This window comes from Bemisia tabaci, chromosome 3, assembly GCF_918797505.1.
Source record: "Bemisia tabaci chromosome 3, PGI_BMITA_v3".
Classification (NCBI taxonomy): Eukaryota; Metazoa; Arthropoda; class Insecta; order Hemiptera; family Aleyrodidae; genus Bemisia; species Bemisia tabaci.
In genome coordinates this window covers 6,089,736-6,111,800 of record NC_092795.1, presented here as the reverse complement: position 1 = coordinate 6,111,800, position 22,065 = coordinate 6,089,736, and the positions used below count along the sequence as shown (strand labels likewise).

General features: G+C 36.8%; 2 protein-coding genes across 2 annotated transcripts; one reads left to right on the top strand and one right to left on the bottom strand.

The window, feature by feature from the left end:
• The first annotated feature begins 2,142 nt into the window (after window positions 1–2,142).
• Window positions 2,143–10,390, top strand: eIF3f1 (eukaryotic translation initiation factor 3 subunit f1). Its single transcript, XM_019042010.2, has 7 exons — window positions 2,143–2,341; window positions 3,126–3,196; window positions 4,656–4,715; window positions 5,529–5,686; window positions 7,323–7,414; window positions 8,744–9,006; window positions 10,240–10,390. The coding sequence occupies exons 1-7, from the start codon at window positions 2,233–2,235 to the stop codon at window positions 10,327–10,329; spliced, it is 843 nt and encodes a 280-aa protein (XP_018897555.1). The 5' UTR covers window positions 2,143–2,232; the 3' UTR covers window positions 10,330–10,390.
• Window positions 10,391–12,474: 2,084 nt separating this feature from the next.
• Window positions 12,475–22,040, bottom strand: LOC109030814 (uncharacterized). Its single transcript, XM_019041977.2, has 3 exons — window positions 21,689–22,040; window positions 19,698–19,896; window positions 12,475–18,717 (listed from the first exon to the last, which is right to left on the bottom strand). The coding sequence occupies exons 2-3, from the start codon at window positions 19,885–19,887 to the stop codon at window positions 17,981–17,983; spliced, it is 927 nt and encodes a 308-aa protein (XP_018897522.2). The 5' UTR covers window positions 19,888–19,896; window positions 21,689–22,040; the 3' UTR covers window positions 12,475–17,980.
• Between the last annotated feature and the right edge of the window lie 25 nt (window positions 22,041–22,065).

Genomic DNA, 22,065 nt, shown 5'->3' with positions numbered 1-22,065 from the left:
CGCGTGGACGTAAATTACTGGAAAAAACAGGTCTGTGCGCGGACAAAAAATCGTTGACGAAATGTCCTATAACCGGCGCACCAGATCAAATGAAGGGGCCAAAACTAGGTACGCATTTCTACACCTAAGCCCGAGATACGCGAAAAAAGTTTTACAATTTTAGGTGACTTCCCGATTTTTTTCGATTGTATAGTCTCTTGCTGGCAGATAGACGACATCTTCAACAACACGTTTATGCAGCTAACTCAAAACTGTCAAAAATCGAGGTACGCACTTCTGCCCTTTCACCATCGATATGGGTATATAAAAGCAGAAATTAATACGAAAATAACGGTGAATCAGAAGTTCAAAATGCGAAATTTATTCTTAGAATATAGGTCTCCTTTTAGGAATGACGAGTATCTGGTGGAGAAAAAACATGAAATCATCAACGACAATAGGATATGCTTCAGGAGTCGCCTTCAATTTTCTGCCGCGCCAAAAGTCGTACACGCATAGCGTGTGTATTTTTAAGCAGCGTCTGTTTCGCGCTGAGTTTACGATTAGGAACCTTACTTATCGAGGGACTCGCCACTAGTCAAGTATTGATATATTTATTTCCTCGTTTTTTTATTGATTTAATTCTTAATCAAATATTCTTAGAAGACTCATTTATGTATAGCATACAATTAGTTACATTTGTCACATGAAGAATTAATTTCATCTGAATTAATTGACATTCTCTCAACTATTTTATAAAGTAACATTCACCAGACCTAATATTCTATGCAGCAGCTTGTTCAAACCACAAAACTACCGATACCTATAGTCACTAATATTGACAAGGCTTAAACACAAGATTCGTACTAAGAAAACACCAGCAGACGACTAGTACTGTTGCAGTCTTCCCCACTCATTTTCCATTATTATTTCTTTCCTTTTCCTAAATTTATTCCTTTTTACCCCTTCTGTCTTACTTCTTTATTGAGTTTTTTTTTTTACACCGCGAGGAAAATTCGGTTTTTGTGACATAAGTATTGTAGTCTGAAGGTAAAATTATCAATTGTTCTTCACAAGGATGAGGAAAACTCGGATATGTCACCATACAATTGTTTTTTTAAATACTCATTTCATGGCTCGAATATACCTACTCCGGGATTAAGTTTGTCGGCCTCATATACTTTCCGTATTGTGCCAGGAATGACGAGTGTTTGCAACACAATAACTTGGTATATTATAGTCACTGCTTCTCTCAGCCCGACATATAGGTAACCGAACCTAGCTGAGAAGCAGCTGCCTTCAAAAAATTCATGGGTTGGCCGGTCCCTCAGAAATAACAGTTGCCGTGGTACAAACCTGATCAAGGGTGGACTGATTTCCCTGACAGGGCCGGATTTAGCCTCCCCCCCCCCCCCCAAATCCAGTATTGATTCCGGATCCTCGCTGTGCAGCCCGGCCGCCGCGCTCCGCCTTTACTTAATTTAGAACGTGTCAGGTTTTCTAATGGAACGACCGAAAAAAGTGATGATTTTCGTCGTAAAAACGCATTTGATTTTCCATGATAGCATAGTCTTCACTCAATGAACGATTGAAATTCTCTCAAAGAAAAGTCTTGCACAAAAAAAAAGGAGGGGGGGGGGGGGGGTTTAGGCTGATCCAAATATAAGTGCTCGCAGGGAGCAGAACCTTTGTGCACGGAGGCTCCGTAATCAGCTAAGCTAATTTCCTTTCGAGAGGTGAAAAGATAGAATCCTCATCTCGACGAAAAATGCTCTCTACAGTAGAATACATTCAATAAGAATAGATTCGCACCGGTTTTAGTTCATTTCCGTGCTGTAAGTGCGAGCAAAAGAAATTGCGAAATTTCTCTGATATTACTAATATTTTATCTACGCATGATCTCATGATTCACGGCCTAGGCCTTTACCATCGCTTTACCATTATTTGCTCATTCGATCTGGCAACGCTCACTGTAAAATACTACGCATAGTACTACGAGACTACGACGATGACGAATTAGCTTATCTCTTTGGTCCATTTCGTTCCGTTGTGAACGGGAACGGTTCATTCATGAATTGCACAGTATAGCGCATGCGTAGCATACGACCAATACAATCAGAGACAAACATCCCCCTCCCCTCCATCATACCGCACCCCCACTCCTGCCTTCCTTGATCACCCGACGGTTAGGTTAGGTTACGCCACGATTCTCCTGTCCTATTCCTAGGCACTTAAATTAACTAATTTTTAATTATGGCTCTCAATGTGTCAGTGAAAGTTCATCCAGTGGTTTTATTTCAAATTGTTGACGCTTACGAAAGGCGGAATGTCGACGCCAACCGTGTCATTGGAACTTTACTCGGTAAGCACCAAGCGGTCAGACTCTTAATCCTAACCTCTACATCACATATTGAACATGCGGCTTTTATTCTGCTGCACAATTAACTTTATCCCTTCTCCTCGCGTCATTCCTACTTCAAAATAAATCTAAATTTTATTGCATAAGTTCCACTGCACGGAAGAAGAATTTTGCGCGAGCCTGTCTTCATTCAGACCTGAACTTCGTTCGCTGGCCGACATCAGTCTTGTGATTCTTCGACTCAATTGGCTTAAAAATTTGAATCATAGGCAGATTTCATAATAATGAGTTCGAGTGTATGTGTCCCAATTCAAATTGACTAGGTTTTGCATTTTTCAATTTACTGTAGAATTATCATAATCTACCCCTTGGAATTCGGAGTATTAGAGGTGTCGTCAGCTAAGTTGGCACTTGTTTACATTCCATCTGCGAGCAACTGCTATGCGGTCGTCCAGTAGGGATCGAAGATTGAATATGCTTTTGATTGGGCAGTGGTTAATCCATGTTTGCTACTGAACAATAGTTCTGTGAATTTGAATGTAAACAAGTGCCAACTTAGCTCGCAAAACTTCTAAGGATTTACTTTTATCCTTCCTCAGTTTTTAACGCTCCCCATTACATGCAAGCTGCTGATGGTGATTTTCATTGTGTTAAACTAGTGAAGTTGTCAGCTACTAACTTTTTCCTTGTGTATGGTCGTGCTATCCTTAGCATTATCAGTCATTGGTAACACAATGGATTGTCGATTCAAATGAATGAGCATTGAGTTCCTCATCTCTTTTTACAGGTATTGTGGACAAAGGTGTTGTTGAAGTAACCAATTCTTTCTGTTTACCCCACATAGAAGACTCAGAGAAAGTAAGTATCAAGTTTATCAAGCAACATGTCCTTGGATAAACTTTTCACCTTATTTCCCACTAAATTTTAAAGTTTAGCGAGTCACTCAGATTTTGTGCAAACTTTGAAAATGCCTTTACTTGTCCATACGAGGTATTTATTTTTGAATTTTTTTTATTCCGTTTTGAAGTGCAGTGGTAATCCTGTATACCTAGGCTAGTTTAGTGACTAATTTAGACTAATTTAGTGGCTATTTAATTCTTGCTATTTCTGACATATCGATTTGCGATAACTGCTATATATTGTATAATTGATTTGCAACGGTTCAAACTAAAGAGAAAATAACAGCCTGTATTGAATTGCAAAAGTGAATCACCACCTGATGTGGACCTTTGGAACGTAGCATACATCTATTGAAGCACCAAATTCTCTGGAAGCGAGCTGTAAACATACTTTTTCCCAAAAATCAGCTAAATTCAAGAAAAATATATGATTTTGCTTCGTAACGTTATTTTCTATAAGAAAGGAAAAAGAGATTGTCGGGTATCGAAATGGCCGGAAAAAAAAAACGATGGAAGATCAGCGATGGTCATGCACCTCTGCTATTTGCTGCGGGCTCTTATTTTCTCTCTGATCCAAATCAAAACGAATTAATATAACAAAATCAAAACATAACCTCATGTCCAAATTCTGTGCAAGCAAATTGTGTTAATTCATTTAAATTTTGCATTCACAAGTCATAAAATTTATGACTGATTCAACTTGAGAAATTTTGATTGCGAGAAATACGTAGATGCATTTGACCACCATGATTGGACAAGGGTACGTGTCTGTTTACATTGGAATCATTAAAGCTGCAATATAAAACTATGATGTAGCTACTAAATAGGTCAATACAATCATGGAGTGAACTTAAATGAAATATTGATGAAACTTGACATCTATTTAATTTAATTCTGTTTAACATCTATAAAATCTTATCCATAAAATTTTATACTAAGTTATTTCCCTTTGGAAAGATCAATCAAATCAAGAAAATACTTATATATCTACTGTGAAACAAGGCGGATAAAGAATGGTGGTCGCATTTCGATTTTGGCTGCCATCTTGAAGCGATGTGACGTCAGGAGGGTACTGGTTTTGCTGTGCAATCCAAGGTTGAGCCGACCCCCCCGGCCTCGGCCGGCCCATGTACCCGATGTGCCCAATACAGTGTGACGTCCAGAGGGTACGAAATGCGACCACCATTCTTAATCCGCCTTGACTGTGAAATGAGTAAAATGTGTGTTGCTGCAAAATCATAGTTTTTGCATGAAGTTTGATGAATATCTACTAATGAAAATGAAAATGGTCACTCTGTCCAATAATACAGATTATTCTTTAATCCGTACTATACTAAGGAGGTATGAGAAGTTTTTTTTTTCACCCTTTATAGCTTCAACTAGAGTCCAAAACTCAATTTTTTTTCTTTTCATTTCAGGTCTTAGCCGAGTTAAGATATGCCGCAGACATGCTTAGTATGCTCACAAAAATCAACAAGGTTTGTTCAACACTTTTTCTGTTTAACTGTGGAATGAATGAGTGAATTTTTAATTACTTTAGGTACCCATGTACGTCTTTAAAATCTTTCAGGGCTTGCGCAAGCGTAAAATTCATTTTTGTTAAATATTTGATCGGAGAGTCAAAAGCAAAAGCTTTATTTCATTATTTATTCATTAATGTATCTAATGTCGGACGGAGATTTGTACCATAATGATGCAAGAAGTTTTAATGCGGTGTCAAATTTGCTGCATTTTATTGATGAACCGGTTTTACAGTGTGTAAATTTAAGGCGGTAATATTCTTATAATTTATTCGATTTAGATGGGGAGGGGGGGAAAAAGCTGTGTAGAGTACAGTTGTTGACTCAGACTCTCATACATAAAGGATTTTTTCTCAAGCCTTCCCTTGTAAACACATGCAGAATACGCAAGAGAGATGGAAGCGTCTCTTACCATGCTTCATTTTCAACCACCTTTTCTGTGACAGCACAAGTTACTCTCATCAGAATATCAAGTATAGATTTTGAATTAATGAAATTCCCAAAAATGTTGCATGAAATTGAAAAGAATTATTCGCTTAATTTGTCCGTCTCCTGGCAGTATTCTTGAAATGAACCCGAATTTACTTAAACGTACCGAAACACAGTCGATATTTTTCTTTGCCAGAATCGTATGTATTTTTACTGTAATTTTTTAATTTTTGTAAATTTTTAATTGTATTTAAGTCCTGATAAATTTTTTTGTTTTGTTTTTCTGTCAATAGTTAAAATTGACCAAAATAATATTTTTTGTTTTTTTTTTCAATTGAATAGCAAGAAAAAATAGTTGGCTGGTGGGCAACAGGACATGAGGTGACAATCCACTCAAATATCATCCACGAATATTACTCTCTGGAATGCCAAGATCCGGTTCATTTAACCTTAGACACAACGCTACAGGATGGACACATGGGAATGAAAGCTTACATGAAGTGAGTCCTAACTATGTATTGCAAAATTTAGCTAAAAATTTTGCCAAATTTTTTTTTCAGTAAAACAGGGTAAAGGAAAGAATGGACAAATATCACATCAATGTGAAGTGCATCTGTTGCAGGCAAATAGTCAAATCAGGCATTTTATCAAATGCCTGGGCACATTGTCACATTTTCAGAGTTTTCAAGATATTTTATGTTTTCTCGAAGACCTCCTAAATTTTCAATATTTTGAGAGTAAAAATCCATCAAAGTACAAACTGGTTTGTATTTTTTGTTGAAAAATGCTCCTCATCTTTCCTCAACTATCAAAATTGTGAAAGCTCGTTATTTTATATAAATGTTGCATATTTTGTGATAAATGTGCTTTTAAGGACAAAAGAAAATGCATCTAACATTGTATGAAGCAAATTCCTACCGAGAATTCTTTCTCACATGATCGGCAAATTAATGTGTCCACAGTTACTTAGCACAATAATCAGAATTTTACTAAGTAAAGGATATTTGACTATTTGCCTAGACATTTGATAAAATGCCTGTTTTGACTATTAGTGGGCCCATCGGTCAGAACATACTTACATTTCTGTTGAGTGGTTCCTTTTTTCAATATGTTATGTTCGTCCATTCCTTTTTTCTCCAACTTTTCATTAGAAAATTATATTTCCTTAAAAATTTCGATAATCCCACAAAACACATGAAAAGTGCAGTAGGAGAATTTTTAAAGATAAATGAGGGTCTCTCATAAAAACCTCATCACCTAAACATTCAAAAGTGAAATAAGTCTGATTTAGTGGCCACATCATAGTTTTATATCACAGTTTTGATGGTTCAAATGTAAAAAGGCACATAACCTTGTTGTATTTGTGCCATGGTGGTGAATTGCATCCAGGTGTTTCATGCAATCAAAATTTCCATGAATCATTCAACTTGCACAGAATTTTGTCAGGTTGAGTTTGTTTGTCATGGTTTGATCCATCGCAAATTAATCATGCAATACTTCTCAATTAGCACAAATTGATATGCTGAATATTGCAAGAAAAACGCATTTTCTAACACATAAGAGGAAAATGAATAGTAGCCGAAGTGTCTTTTTTGAAATCCTCCGTCACAATGTTGGCTAGCGCAGAAGAGACATTGCCACTCATTGCAAGACCATTAACTTGATGGTAAAATGCAGTGCCAAATTTAAACACAGTTGACTTAATACTCACCTCCAACGCATGTGAAAATTGTTCTTCTGGAATTGAGCAATGTTCTTTAACTTCATTCCATCGTTGATGAACACACTGTATAGCCAGGTCAGAGGAAATGTTAGACTCATGGTAGACTCAACATCCAGAGAGATGAGCCTATAATTTTCAGACACTACCAAACCGTTAATACAGTCTATTTGTACCCCTGTTCAAAGGAGTGGATTAAAACAATTCGGCTCAGCAAATGCTCCAAAATGTAAAACTAAATTTTCATTTTGACAGTTTGAAGTCAGCAGTTCAAAATTGCTGTTTTATGATGAAATGAGAAACTTCATCGAATGACAACATTTCCTCTTCTCTTTTGCTCACTTATATTTTAATTTTCTTTCTTTATCGGCAATCAAGTTTGTTCATTACAAGTTGTAACTCTTTCTTTCCCCCAGTGTACCTGTTGGCGTTCCCAAGAGGAAAGTTGGTTCTATGTTCACTCGCATTCCAGTTGAGGTTACATGCTATCAGCCGGAAATTGTTGGAAGTAAGAATTATTACTCGCACACTTATCTATGTACATCTCATACGTGGTGTTAAACCCCCCAGATTCAGAATTTTTTAAAAGATTTCTCTGTGATTGGAGTCAGCTTGTATTTTACATTGAAAGAACTGGCATGATGGAATATCATTGAAATGAACTATTATTTCTGACCAACGACATTTGTGTCATTAGTTTCCCTAGTCAGGGTTGTCACAGTCAGGGAGTGCCGGAAAGTGTCAGGGAATTTTAGAAAGTTCAGGAAAACCTGGAAATGTCAGGGAAAAGGCGTCAAATCACCTTAACCATCTTGTTCTCTTGAGTCAGTTTGACGTGTCTAAATTCCAACTACAAATTTTGCCTGAAAACTGTTTCTAACTATGTCTTTTTAACAATCTGGAATTTGTTCAATTGTCAGGGAATTTCACAAAAATGTGTCAGGAACTTTAATTTTCCACATTCTACAGCAACCCTGCCTAGTGCTTTTGTTGATGAGTTAGAAATGGTAGTTCCCAGTGCAAAATTTAGTTCAAACATAGTCAAAGAAATAACTAAAAGCAAAGTCTACTCCTCCAGATCTTCAACTTTTGTGTCTAGAATTTTTAACGTGTTTCATTTTCTGGTATTTTCCTTCCCTTTGGTGAAAAACTATTGATAGTTATATAGACAAGTCAGGGTCTCTTATTATTTTCCTTCAGATTTCTTCCTGGAAAAATTTTATTATTCCCTGAAGTGAGGTGAAAATGTTTTTACAATATTCCCTTTTATCTAAGTCTCCAATTCAGAATCAACTCTAACTTCCAAATTAAAGAAAAAATATGATCTCAGACCAGGAACAGATGTAAATCATAGTTTTTAACACCAATAACCTGTCCAGTTCTCAGATTTTCTAAGATATCATTTGTCCCCAAGTAAATCCCAGTAATTCCTGTTTTTTTTTTTTTTTTTTTTTTTTTTTTTTTTTTTTTTTTTTTTTTAATATCCTAGACACCATGTCTTCTATCAGAGTCTATCAGAGTTGGCATTGCCACACCACTCTGATTCTTTCTTCTTTCGGAGCATTTGATTCAGAAATTTGAAGAAAAGTAATTCTAAGAAAAAAATTAGCAAAATATCAGGAGCTAAGCTATCCTGTCAAGTTTTTAACTGCCTAGTGATTAGAAAGAGATATGTACTAACCTGCTCCCTGAAGTCTTGAAACATTAATATTATAATATTGAAGTAGTAACTCAGTTCACAAGAAAAATTGTTAGTTTTTTTGTACATTAAGTTTTTAGGTGTTGAAAGAAGCTTATCAGGTTCATTTTATCTAAACTGTACAATATTTAATTTCAGTTAGGTTGAGCCAAAAAACTGCATCATCGTTCAAACGCAGTCCAGAACTAACCATCGAACCAGCATCTGATCTAGGTCAAGTTGGTGAAGCTTGTAGTAAAATGAATAAACTCATTGATAAAATTCTAGCCTATGTTGAGGACGTCTTGACTGAGAAAGTCCCTGCGAACGACACAGTAGGTCGCGCCCTCCTCAATATGGTTCACAGTGTCCCTCAAATGACTCCTGAACAATTTGAAGATATGTTCAACTCCAGTATAAAGGTTTGTCATCAACACCACTTATTTTTTTTTAATGTCTGAAAGTATATGCCGTTTGCACTGTTATTGTTTATCTCTGATCACAGAGAGGAATCTTTGCTTGTGTCCTTGCAGTTGAAATACCAAGCAGTGCCAAGTTTAATGCAACTGTTCTATTCAGAGCTCAACCCAAGGGCCGTTCTCATGACAACCTGTCAAGACGAGTCTTGAACAGAAAGGCACCTTACTGTTGTACTGTACGTAAATACTCATTGTCAGTGCCTTCATTTAAAGACGGTGAATTTAAAGAAAACATTCAATTCATTTTAATCAATTCGACGTTTTCCGAAAAGTCGGTACAATGTAATCTTCGGCCTTTCAGACTCATTTCCCCCAAAATTGATTTCTTCTATTTTTGAGAAATCATGGATAGAAAATCTCCAAGATTACGTCACTGTTATCGATGAGTCTGAAATTCTAACCAAAATGTCACCAAAAATTGTTCGATTCCAATTGTTTCTCAACAAAAAAAATCAAGGGTGCAGAAACGTCTTCACCATGCAACTAGTACGTTGTGATTGGTCGTAAGGGAAAATGGGTTTAGAAAAAGGGAAGTCCATTGAGCACAAGCATTCAAATTGCAAATTCTTGTCGAGCTTGGGCAGGAAATTGCAGATTTTTTTGTTTTGTTGAAAAGTTTTAGTAAAAATTGCATATATTAATGTCTCAAAATAAATTATTTGAAATCACTAGCCCTACTCTCATGTCCATGAAAGTAAGTCCACGCTACAATAACTGGCTTCGGTGATTCTCGCTGAGTTCATAGACAAGGAAACAGCTTTCTTGTTGTATAACAGCTTTTTATTCATCTCTTAAAATTTCGAAGAGAGCCTTCCCATTACCAAGTATAAAACAATTTATACAATTAGTAAATCAGGCAGAACATCAAACATTTTAAATGGCAGAAATTAGAACGGAGTTTTGTAAAGATTTTGCTGAGGTTTCGACCTACCAAATCTTTGAAGAGTAGCCCCAGTGAACCTTTCATATTGGGCACAATCAATTATTTCAATGGAGAAACCCCCAGTGAACCTTTCATATTGAGCACAATCAATTATTTCAATGGAGAAACTGTCTGTAGACTGGCAGCGTCAATGCTCAATCTATGCATCTAAATGTAACCATGAAGTATGGTATTATTCTGTGATTACTTTCATTAACTTTCTTTATCTAATTTTTCTCATTGGTGTGTTTCAGGATCTACTAATGGTTATAACTCTCGCCCAACTTACTCGAACACAACTCCAGCTCAACGAAAAACTAACACTCTTGTCTGCATTGAATTAATTTTAAGGCTAAATCTTTATCCTCCAACCAAATCTCCAATAAAAATATTTTCTACAGATGAGTTAATCGGAGAAGTATCTTTTTCACCTCAAGCTTATGATCCCTTAAACGAACCTTCATGATTCTTAAAATAACACAATCAAGATGGCATAGAACTTAACATGTATTTTGAAAAAGCATAATCTATGCTGAATGAGTAAATACTCGTCACAGTTGTAATCAAAATTTGGAACTGCGCCGAAGTTCTACAGGCCAAGTTCAAGTTCTACTGTATTTGGTTTAATTGCTCATTTGCCTAGGAAACAAAACTGGGGTAGCAAGAAACTGTCGAAATGATCAGCAGCTGAGTTTCAGACCCTACATGCCCTCTCAATACACAGTCCACCTTAGTTTCTTTCTCTCTAGCTATCTTTCCCTTATACGTTTCACCCATCATAATCGTTTAACTGGTTGCGTCCTATTTGCCTTTTCTTCTGCTTGAGTTTGATAGGGAGGAGTGGTCGGTATGAGGAGAGAGGTTGGATTTTTCTATGCTCTATCTGGCTCGATTTTTAGTATAGATTTTAAGAGGGCCCTTTTTGACGCACTGGCTTTGCTCTAGGCTGATGATAAAAACTCAAATTGCGAATGGTGGAACGTAGAACATTGGCACAATTATGATATTTAATCAGGATCATTCCAAGAAAACTAGAGATTGGTTTAAGCACAAAATTGCGTAAATTGTGCGAATTTTATCAAAGGAGGGGTCAATAAGGGCCGTTTTTGGGCGCACTCTGAATTTCTCAACTCCACAAATATTTGCTTATTGAAGGTCTTATTATTGCAATAAAATGCAAAAAAAAATGTACAGTACCAAGATTTTTCTTTTTCTAATCATTCTAGCATACAGTGCTGCTCTACCAAAAATGTTTGAGTATCGTGATTTAGTCGTTGTTGGTCTTTTTTGAGTCTAATACTGGCCTCAACATTATTGGTGGATCTAGCAAATTGGCAACATTGTCTTTTCTCCATTTAAATCTACGGAAATGTATCAATCCTTGGAGGGGCCAGGTGCTCCAACAAGAATCGATTATTCAACATAAGTTTAAATGGAGGAAATCCGTTGCTGCCAAATTGCTGGATCCGCCTCTGAATAACATAGGTCTTAATTTAAAGTGATTTTGGCGAAGAAAGCAAATATTGTGATCAAACTCGGCCTTGAGACACTTGTTTGGGCCAGTATTAGATTATAAAAGAGTTTAAAAACGAGGAAATTATGGCAAATAATATACCGGTTAATGTAGACCTTCAATGAGCCAGAAATCGTGAGAGTTGAGAAAATTTAGCTTCAGCTGGGTTAAGCCCAACAACGGCTCTAATCAATACCCCTCCTATAGCAGAAGGATTGTTCTCCCCAGATAATTATCAGCAAACCTATTCAGTAGGATTTGATTCATCATTTCGGAATTTATTCTGTCTTCCTATTTGTTCCAATGCTAATTTGATGATAACTAGCAAAGGAATTAAAATCAGTGAGTTCGAAAACACCAACTCAGGTTTTTTTCGATTTTCACTTTTTTACGGTTTAGTAACACTTATGGATAGAAGCATCTGCACGCAAAAGGAAATTTCGAAATTGCAATCGGAAGTGCTCAAAACAGCGACAGAAAAAGGGAAGAATCGAAGTATTTCATTGGAAATACCAATTTTTGGCCATTTCAAGGGAAACGGGTGACCATCCGATTTTACGGTTTTCTTTTTTCGGTTCAATATATCTTGTACCAACAAATTATATAAATATTCAAGCGTTATTTAGGTTGAACATATAAATTTTTCAGGGCAGACAATGCAAAATTAGTGTCTGAATGTCAGTGAGAATGAAAACACACCAACTCGGAAATTTTTAAACGCTTAATTCTCTGTCATCAAACATGGTGTATCGATTTCAACTTGGTGCTTTATAAAGTCTCTAAGTACTTGTCCTTTGGCACCAAAAAGGTTTTTCTTAAACTAACTTCTTCGCCCGCTGCGCAGTTTTAGGTGTTTCCTGAACAATTTTTTTTTTCCCCGAGGTTGGTGTGTTTTCGAACTCACTGATTCAATTGAAAGAAGTATCACCAATGTCCTTAGGAGGCAAAAAGACAGAGACAGACAAATCAACAGTGATCAATAATCGATATAAAAATTTATTATGGTTCTAACTTTGTCAAGAAGTATCCATAGAGAAAACATTGGCATAAAGTCTTAAAGATATAAACAGATCACCTGCACTACTTGCGACTAACTGTGTATTGCCCTTTCGAGAATGAGCATGGTATACAGGGCGATCCAAAGTCTCACGCCCCATCCCTATGACCCCTAGGGTTTTTGCTCCTTTTCAGGGTGATTCCCTCAGAATTTTAGGTAATTCTTTTTGATCTAGGACCTCTCACAAAATTTCAAGTCCCTATCTCAATTAGTTCAAAAGTTACAAGGGTGATGCCTGGTGCTAGTGGTGCGGGACTTTAAGGTCACTCTGTATTTGCACAAAAAAAATGGGCAATCATCAATAGAAAGGAGAGGTATCGATAAGGGCCTTTTTAGGACCCCCCTATTTTGGCCCCCCTAGAATCTGGAAATTTATGCGGGTTTTCCAAGTTGACTCAATGTAATTTACGGAAATAATCATGATTGGGTCCAAAGGCCACTGGATACATGTTAAATGGTTGCCTGAACATAGGTCTGCAGGCGCATTTTAGCGGAAAGTGTGTGTTTTTCTATCACTCCGAGGCTTTTTTGACACCGAGCACATCGTCTAACTAAAACGAGCTTTTGATTTGTTATTAAGGAGGCTTTAGGACACATTTTAATCCTAATTTGGCTTTAGTTAGATGATAAGCTCATAGTTAAAAAAAACTTTTTCAGAAATCGACTTTTAAGGGACATCCACAAAAATCTTAGGAAAACACGTCGTTACGGTTTTTTTGCCACAATTGAAGAAAATATCCTTGTAAGAGTCTAACAAGGCTTGGAGAGTTGCACCTCCTGTAGGAATTTCTGCTAAGTTCCTCCAAAAATCCATCTCATGTTACTCTCCTGCTAAATGCCTTCCTAATTGAAGAAGAGCCTATCCTTATAGGTAAGTGAAGTTAAATTCAATCAAGTCTTGAAAATAATGAAGCCAATGTCTGTATCAAGAGAAAGATTCACTTTCTCAAAATCAGACATGGATTATTTTAAAGAGGACTAGACAGTAAAGCCTTTCATTTTCCTTTGTTGCATTTACGAAAATTTTTAGAAAAATAATTTTCTATACTCTGTTGTATTTCCTATTTTTCTATTTTATTTTCCCATGGAGTTACCTAGATCTTGTCTAATAATTAAATTATTTTGGAACTGTTACCCACCGGTTTAGTGTCTCAAAGACTGTACTTACTAAGGTTCAAAATTAGGTTTAGGTTTTTTTTGTCTAGGTTAAGGATCCATGGTCCCTCCATATATTTTTCATTTTGGTTCTCTTTCTATTTTTAAGACATAAGAATTTGCCAACATTTTTGTTAATGTTACAATTTACATTCCTTCTTTTTGTTCCTTATATGTTAGGACATCGCCATGTAGTTTTTTAAGTTTTTGAGTTACCTATCATGTCAGTACCTATTTGATAATGATGCTTAAAAGACTGTTACCAGGCCAAAAACAGTGTTTTTTCATGTTAGACCCACTGACGGTACACCTAAAAGCTACAATCAATTGAGTTTTTTTTATTGAGGGAATAAGCGTTGATTATTCCTTAATTCTGTATCCAAAAAGAAAAATTTATCTGAAGAACTCAACTACTGCAAACGTAACAAGTGCTCATTAACTGAATTGCAACTTTCCCCTCGTTTTGCCAGCTGGTATTTCGATCATTGGTGGAAAGAGCCAATTCCTTCAGTAATTTTTCTTCATCTCTCATACTACGTAATATGATTTCATTTTTTTCTAATAAAATTAATACTCCTAGTTTGGTTGTTAATGTCATGTTATTTTGTAATTTTCCCAGATTCTAATCAAGACCTAAGTGCACAAGTGAGAGGAGTAATCGAGGACGCCATCCGTGGTGCTATCCTTGAACTTAGGCAGAATCAGCTGCCTGAGAGCAATGGAGCAGTGGGCGCCGTCATTCACCACCATCCCTATATTCCGCCTCAGCGTTCAGAGAGATTTAATGAAACACCGAGTAGGCCACCTTTTGCAACTCATAATCGGCATGTTCAGTCCTGCAGCGACCCTGCCAGCAGTCTTCCTTTTCGGAGTCAAAATCTTGAGCCTGCAAGAAATGCAAATCTGTTCAGCCATACAGGAATTGTACCATATCTGGGAACCAGACAGCCAGCACCCCTTGCAAACGGTCCAAGACTCTTTCCCCCCTCAAACAGACCTGCCACAGTTGGTACTTTTAATTGTGAACGATTAAAAATAGCAGACACTAAAGAGAAACCTTTCAATAGGAAAATGTTTCTCCTGGATAAAGCATCCGCCACTGAACTCTCGTCAGAAAACAGAGACAGGCTAGAAAGCACAGGATTCGTCTTGGACCATAGGAAACTGGACCGAGGCTGGTCAAACCAGGCTTTGAAACACAAGACCTACGAAAGTACTTCAAAAGTGTTATGCCCGAAAGCATTAAAATTATGTTTATTAGATTCAATGGAAAATCCTTCAAACCATTTAATCTCGATGAAGAAGAGATTGATGGTGCCTTCTTAAGTGAAAATACAAACAGCATTGTCTACATTAGACATTATAAAAGATCAAAATCAAACCCTCTCCTATACATATTGATGATGAAGGGCGAACACAATTTTACACTATAAGAGATGAAATTCCTGAAGATAAATTGCCTTTACATGATTCTCCAACCTTGCTTGAACTCAATGATGATGACATCCTTACGGAGGCTAGATCAAGCCATATCCTTTCTTCTGATGAAGTTGTCTTTATAGAGAAAGTACCCCAAGACGTAGCCTTAAAAAAAGCAACAAAAAGGAACAGAACCAACACAATCTCAGTTCACCAGTAGCATTCATGGAGCATTTTGAGCTGCTTTTAAAAAAACTGAGATTGACAATTAACAGGGACACCATTTCAGCACAATTCTATGCTCTATTCAGAGAGCCTTCCTTTTCTGTCTTAATAGATTTGAGAGTGACATTCTCAGGTGAAGAGGGAACTGACTGCAGCGCTCTTAAAACAGATTGCCTCAGATTGTTACTAAACGAACTAAAAAACGATCTATCCCTTTTTGAGGGAACCAATTATGCCAAACTCTTAGGCTTAAACATGCACAATTTGGCGGACGGAAGGTACAAATTTGTAGGGCAGGTCCTACAAATAGCCATCCTGAATAAAATTCTGAGTTTTTCAGTCCCTTTTTATATCAAATGATATCGGAAAAACGTCCAAATCTCCCTTACAACATCAATAATGTGGAGAATGGTGCAGTGAAAAATGCTCTTCAGGAGCTTGAAGAAGGAGGAAATGCCTTCGTCTGTAATGAAGTTATCCATGAGCACATTGAGCACCCCTGCATTTAGTGGGCAGGCGTGAAACTATGTGTCCAGTCAGCCACTTTTAACGAGGACAGAAGAAGCATTCTTACAGGTAGCTTTTCACTTGTTATTTCTGTTTCTAAATCGTAGTTATTCAAAAATAGAGGTGAGCACACCTAGTGAATGTATCACTTGAAGTCAATCTCTCTAATTTGTGTCTGAACTTTGTTGAGCAGCGACCACGAACAAGGTATAAGCATCCTCTAAGCAGGAGAACGATTTTCTAAGGCATCAGATTGCTGCTAATATTGACTGCTAGCTTTTCTTTATCTAATAATTAAACAGATAAGCACGCACAGCTTTAAATTAAAAATCCATTATCATAGTTAGTTTTCCACATGGGCTTCAACTGTTGCTACAGGTAGCTAAAATATCAGAACTGTCAAACAAAATGCCACCCACGGAAAATTCTTCGATCATTTTGATGCAAACTAGTCTGCGACTCAAGGATTCCATTGAAGTTTTGCATTGGTCAGATGTTTTTCAAACTGCTGGAGGTAGAAACTCGAAATTTTCAGTACGGCCCTTAAAACTCTTGGTTGGGGACAACAAAATTCTGAGCCCTCAGCCCCCTACATTTTATGAAAAAGCTCTGAGTCAACTCTCACAAAAGCTTTATAGAGTCTGCATTATTGTTTTGTTTTCTTTTAAAGTAACTAAGCTTCTTCATATGAAACTTGCTGTGTAATATACTCTGTACTTAGCGAAAAGCTCATTCAAAATTTTAGAACTTTTTTTTCTTCAAATATTCGAACTTCATTACACTTTACAGGATAATCCCCCATCAGAGCACGGAAAGTTCCCAAGAGAGACCAAAAGTATGGACTTAGCCACGCTCATACAGTTGGAGAGACGTGTTTCTCTAAGATTTTTGCGGATGTCCCTTAAAAGTCGACTTTTGATAAAGTTGTTTTTAGCTATGAGCTGATCATCTAGCTAAAACCAAACCAGGGTTAAAGCGAGTCCTAAAGCCTCCTTGATAACATATCAAAAGCTCGTTTTGGTTAGACAATGTGCTCGGTGTCAAAAAAGCCTCGGAGTAATAGAAAAACACTCATTTTCCGCTAAACTGCAACTGCAGACCTACGTTCAGGCAACCATTTAACATGTATCCAGTGGACCAAATCATGATTATTCCTGCAAACTGCATTGAGTCAACTTGGAAAACCCGCATAAGTTTCCAGATTCTGGAGGGGGCTAAAAAAGGCCCTTATTGATACCTCTCCGATTATTTTCAAATATAATTGTAGGTGTTTGGGGGAGTAAAATTATGCAAAAATGTAACAAAAGAAATATCAAGACTCAAGAGAAAAATCAGGATGAAAATAGGACCAGTTCAAAAGATGCTTTGCAATTGAACCAGAGTTTAAGTCATTTTTCTCTGAAAATGTATTCTTCACGAGCGCTTTTGCTTAACAGGGCAGTTTAGGTACATGAGTGACAAGATAACGATGCACGAAAATTCAATAATAAACTAACTGTGACGGAGTAATTCTTTATAGAAAAAAAGAAAATTTTCTAAATAAATAAATACATGCTGAATACATAAATATATGTATTAATGGAGTCCTTTGAAGGCTGGCAGAAAATTTTCTTTTCAGCTTTCAGCAATATGATGTTCTAGATTTTTTTTTTTTTGAAAATTGAACTAGGATGTACATACCTACTTTATTATCGCAAGGGTCTCAAGAGGTTATTTATATAACTTCATTGCGGTATTTCAATTACATACTTTTTCCTGTTAATTACACATTACCATGGCTGAGCATGAGACTGCCTCATACATCCGATACAATAGTAGAAATGTGTACAGACATACCTCTTGAAATACAGAAATGTCTTCCATTTTTCTAGAAAACTAGCTCATGAGTATTTGCCGATGCAAAACCACCCTACATAATCAATCAAAATAGAGGAAGTACCAGACTACAAAAGTAAAAATATTTTTGAGAAAAATGGGGAAAAAAGATATATTTCAAGGCAGGCTGCAACTTATCAAGAGAAAGTCCCAATTTTCAGCTAGAAATAATATTTTCTTTCACTCATCAAACATTGTTGGTAGCTCTTTTTCTCTATCAAAGAGGTCCTCAAAATTTAGAGGTTTACTTGGGGCCCTGCCGTCTGTAGGATCTTAGATTTTGTAAGCCTGTACGAGAAGAAAACTTTTCTGCTCTTTTTTCTTTCTTCCTTGAACTCAGTCTATTGGAGGTGCGCTTGACGACTTCACATTCATCGATGTCGGAATTAGTGGGTGGATAATTTTCAATGCTAAGGTTTTTCTGTTTCTTAATTGTGCGAAACCGCGTTTCACAATTGCTTTCTTGCCCAGCAGGCAGTTTATCCTTATTTTCATTTCCTAATTGTGAGTGTAAAATGATTTTTCTTTTTCCACACCAATCATTTCTTTCAAGGATAACCAAGGGAATTTTTTTAAAGTCATTTAAGTACGCTTCAGCTTTTGCTTTCCCTACTTTCTCTGCCGATTGGGTCAAGCTTAGACGAGGATTCTTACATCGTTGCAATAATAAAACAGGTTGAGCCCACTTATTACTACTACTGATTTTAGATTGAACCTCCTTTTTGAGACCTTCATCATCTTCAGAGCTTGAAGCTACGCAGTCAGTATCAGAACTGCCGGATCTTTCAACCTTCTTCTCGAAACCATTATCATCTTCAGAGTTCGAAGGTTCGTAGTCACTATCGACAGAGTCTTCTTCAGGTTCACTGATGTCACTTGAGTGGTCAGACAAGGATTCATGAAAATGTTGATCTTTGTTGCGTTGTCTGAAGTTACGTTTTCTATGATCACACTTTTCTAGTTTAATTTCCAAATGCCTACCTGAAATACAAAGAGAGAAACAATTGAATTCATTCTGGAAAATGGCAAGTCCTAATTCTCATGATATAGAAACGACCGATTGTTTTTTGGATAGACTTTATGGATATGTGATGAGCTCATCTGTTTCTGATCTTGCAAACCTGCTTTCAAATTTGATTTGAACGAAAGAAACCCAGTTTCTTCTGATTCACAACACTTTTTTTATCTTTGCCGGTTTTAGTGCATTTTCCTTCCTTGTGAAAAAAAAAATAAAAATTGTTTCCTCGTGATTTGGGATACATTTTTGTGGGAACAATGGACAACTTGACAAGATGCAGATTTGAGCACTAGGATGCATGAAATCTCAGCAAAATTTCACATAGAATACAATCTGCTCAACAAATATGATTAAAAGCATCTCCTGATCAAGCTTTCAATGCTTTTTAGTGCATAAATCAAAACTTCCCCCGAAACTTCTGACCTTAATTAATAGCTCTATACACAACACAAACAGTCCAAACTCTCTAACATATCAAGTATTTTCTCTCATTCAAGTATTTTTCACTCCATCACACCCTAAGATATATCTCATCGCTGAGTTCTGTCCCTTCTGAAGATCCCTAATTACTTTACAGTTAGCCTCTCCAAGTAATGACAGCAATAATGTAATTTTGATCCAATTAGTGCATTATCTACAATACAATTTCCTACTTTCTTTCCCTATGAAGAGTTTTTTCCTTGGTTGAGAGATATTTCCAGCAAGTTATAGTGTAAACTGTGTTCTACGCAAAGTTTTTGTGAGGATACAGAGATCATGATGCTTAAATTTGTACCATGTCTGGTAGTCCTATAAACAAGAGCATGATAGTATCGAGCCTAGGGCACCCTGCAGTAGTAGTTTTCTAGGATCAATTACTTCTTTTACAGAAGAAGATACTACTCATTCTGGAAGTTGGTGTCTTCAGAAAAGTGAATGAACTAAAGAGTTTCAATGAACTTACCTTGGCAAACCTCTCTAGCTAATTTAAAAAGTTCAACTTCTTTGAGCTCTTGGAGCTTTTTGAGCTTTTTTTGTTGGGCTTTCGCACGACTCATTTCCGTTAAGTAGAGAAACCTTTCCTTTTGTTTCGCAGCTGTGCGCTGTAGACCTTCCTCCTTCATTTTTGTAAGTTTTTGGCGGAGTGCTTCCATTATGACAAGCTGCAAATGATGAAAGAACAGAGTTAAGTGATGTCTTTGGTAAAGTCTCAGTAAAAAAAGGTCCAAATTACTTAGCTCGATTACAGAAAAAATTTACTTTTCTCCATTTTTAAATAATGCTAAGACACAGTGATGCCGAATCGAGTATAATTAGACACACTGAGTATAATTCGAAGGTTTGCAGATCTTGTGAAAATGCCGATTACTTCCGGATATATTAAAAAAATGCAGATCTTCAGCAAATCATCTGCGTATTTTCTTCGTTCACGCGTGCAGCTACCCACGTTTTAAAATTTTAACCTCGAAATGATCACAATTTACAATTCTTGCTAATGAAATAAATTTTTGGATGCAGATCTTTTACAAATCTGCAGATTACATACAGGTAAAGTGGTAAAATTAGAGCCAACTATTTGCGGATCTTTTGGTGCTCTATCTTTTGAAAAGTTCGAACGGTAGCACTGCCAAGACAACATATCGAAGGGGAAACCACCAGACTACGTATCTGGATTTGTGGCTTCGCAGACTTCCAGTCATACTTCATTTTCGCATGGAAAATTCCCCACCGTAAATTCTTTAGAACTTACAAGATTTTTCTTTGGTGTGTGAAGAAAACTTCAAGGAATGATATTGATTTGTTCTCCTCCACAAAAATAAAATGGGAGCGGAGATTTTCAAACACCACAAACAAGATATGTGGTCCGGTAGTTTCACCGTCCATATGAATTCTGTTTGTGGAGGTCTAACTTTGTTCTCATCGTAGACCATGTTGCCTTGAGTTGCCCACAGGGGCATGATGTATGACAACTCAGCTATGCTGTTTCCTACCCTGACAAAGTGGCAATACAAAGCCTGGATGGTGTAGGAAGTTTTAAAAGTCCTCCTACAAAAGGTATGCCCTTACTTACTAAAGAAAAGGCTGGTGGTTTGGCCAATGAAATTCAGCTTCTGATCCTAAGGGTCATTGTACAGACCTCATTACAGTTAATGTCCGCTACAAAACTGGAAATGACCATCTATTGTAGGTACCTGCCAATTTTCTAACCATTAATGAGTTTTGTTTCCTTCCATTTTACAGTCTTGTAGTTAGAATCCTTAAAATTCAGATTCTGAGATTTTGCACTAATCGTACTGACCTCAGAGGCTCATGTTGGGTTGGATAAAAGCTCCACTAATAATTTTTTTCTCTTTCTTAGGTATCTTACCAACATATTCACTTTAGTTCATTGAAATAATTTAAGAGTGCAATCCAAAGTTCGTTGGAGAAATACAACTTTTCATTATCATTAGATCTAGATCAGTGCTCCGATGAATCCACACATCAAATCCTTACAGCAGTGCATTAAAGTGATTCGTCCTGAGATGCGAGACATAGCTTGTAGTATTTATTCTTCATTAATTGTACCTGCAAATTCTTGCGGTGTCAGCATTGTCTTGTGAATGCCACTGTGGCAACTTTTCGGCTTCACATTCACAATGATGCCATGCTGCTCCGGCTTTTAACAATATAGCAGCTGGCTGCGATATAGTATTATAGTAGGGGAATTCATTTCCTAATTGAAAACTCATCAACCAGAAACGGCAAATCTAAGGATGAGAGGTTGACCAACTTCTACTTAAAATACCTTGCAACTCACAATGACCAAATTAAAACAAAGAAAAGTACACTTATTTCAAGCTTTGTAGCAGTGCTTATGAAAAATAATATTGTGAACGCGGGCCGTCCTAGGTGCAAATAACTTCACTTGTCGACTCTTCCGCTTTACCTAATTCGGGTATGCATTGAACTCACCTGCCAAGTCTGCTGTCAGGAAGAGGAAGCTGATTTTCAGTTGATATGAATGAATCTAATTGAAAGATAGTTGAATCACTTCTAAGTTTACTGATCGAAGGATGGGGCAATAAATTGTGCTTAGTTCGACTGTTAATGCTGGTGCAAAGAATCGGAATAGCACCTTCTGACAGGTGCAGGTGGCAAAGGTCACAACTAGAAAATAAACACGATATTTTGAGACAATAAGTATCTACTGTAAGTAATTTGTTAGTGTTTAAAAAAACTTTTTTACTAAATAGTCAAGTCTCAAGTATTTATCTCTTGAATCTCTTGCCTTGTGTCAAACTTACTAGTAGTAGGTAGTAATTTTTTTTAGGTTAGAAAAATCAACCGGG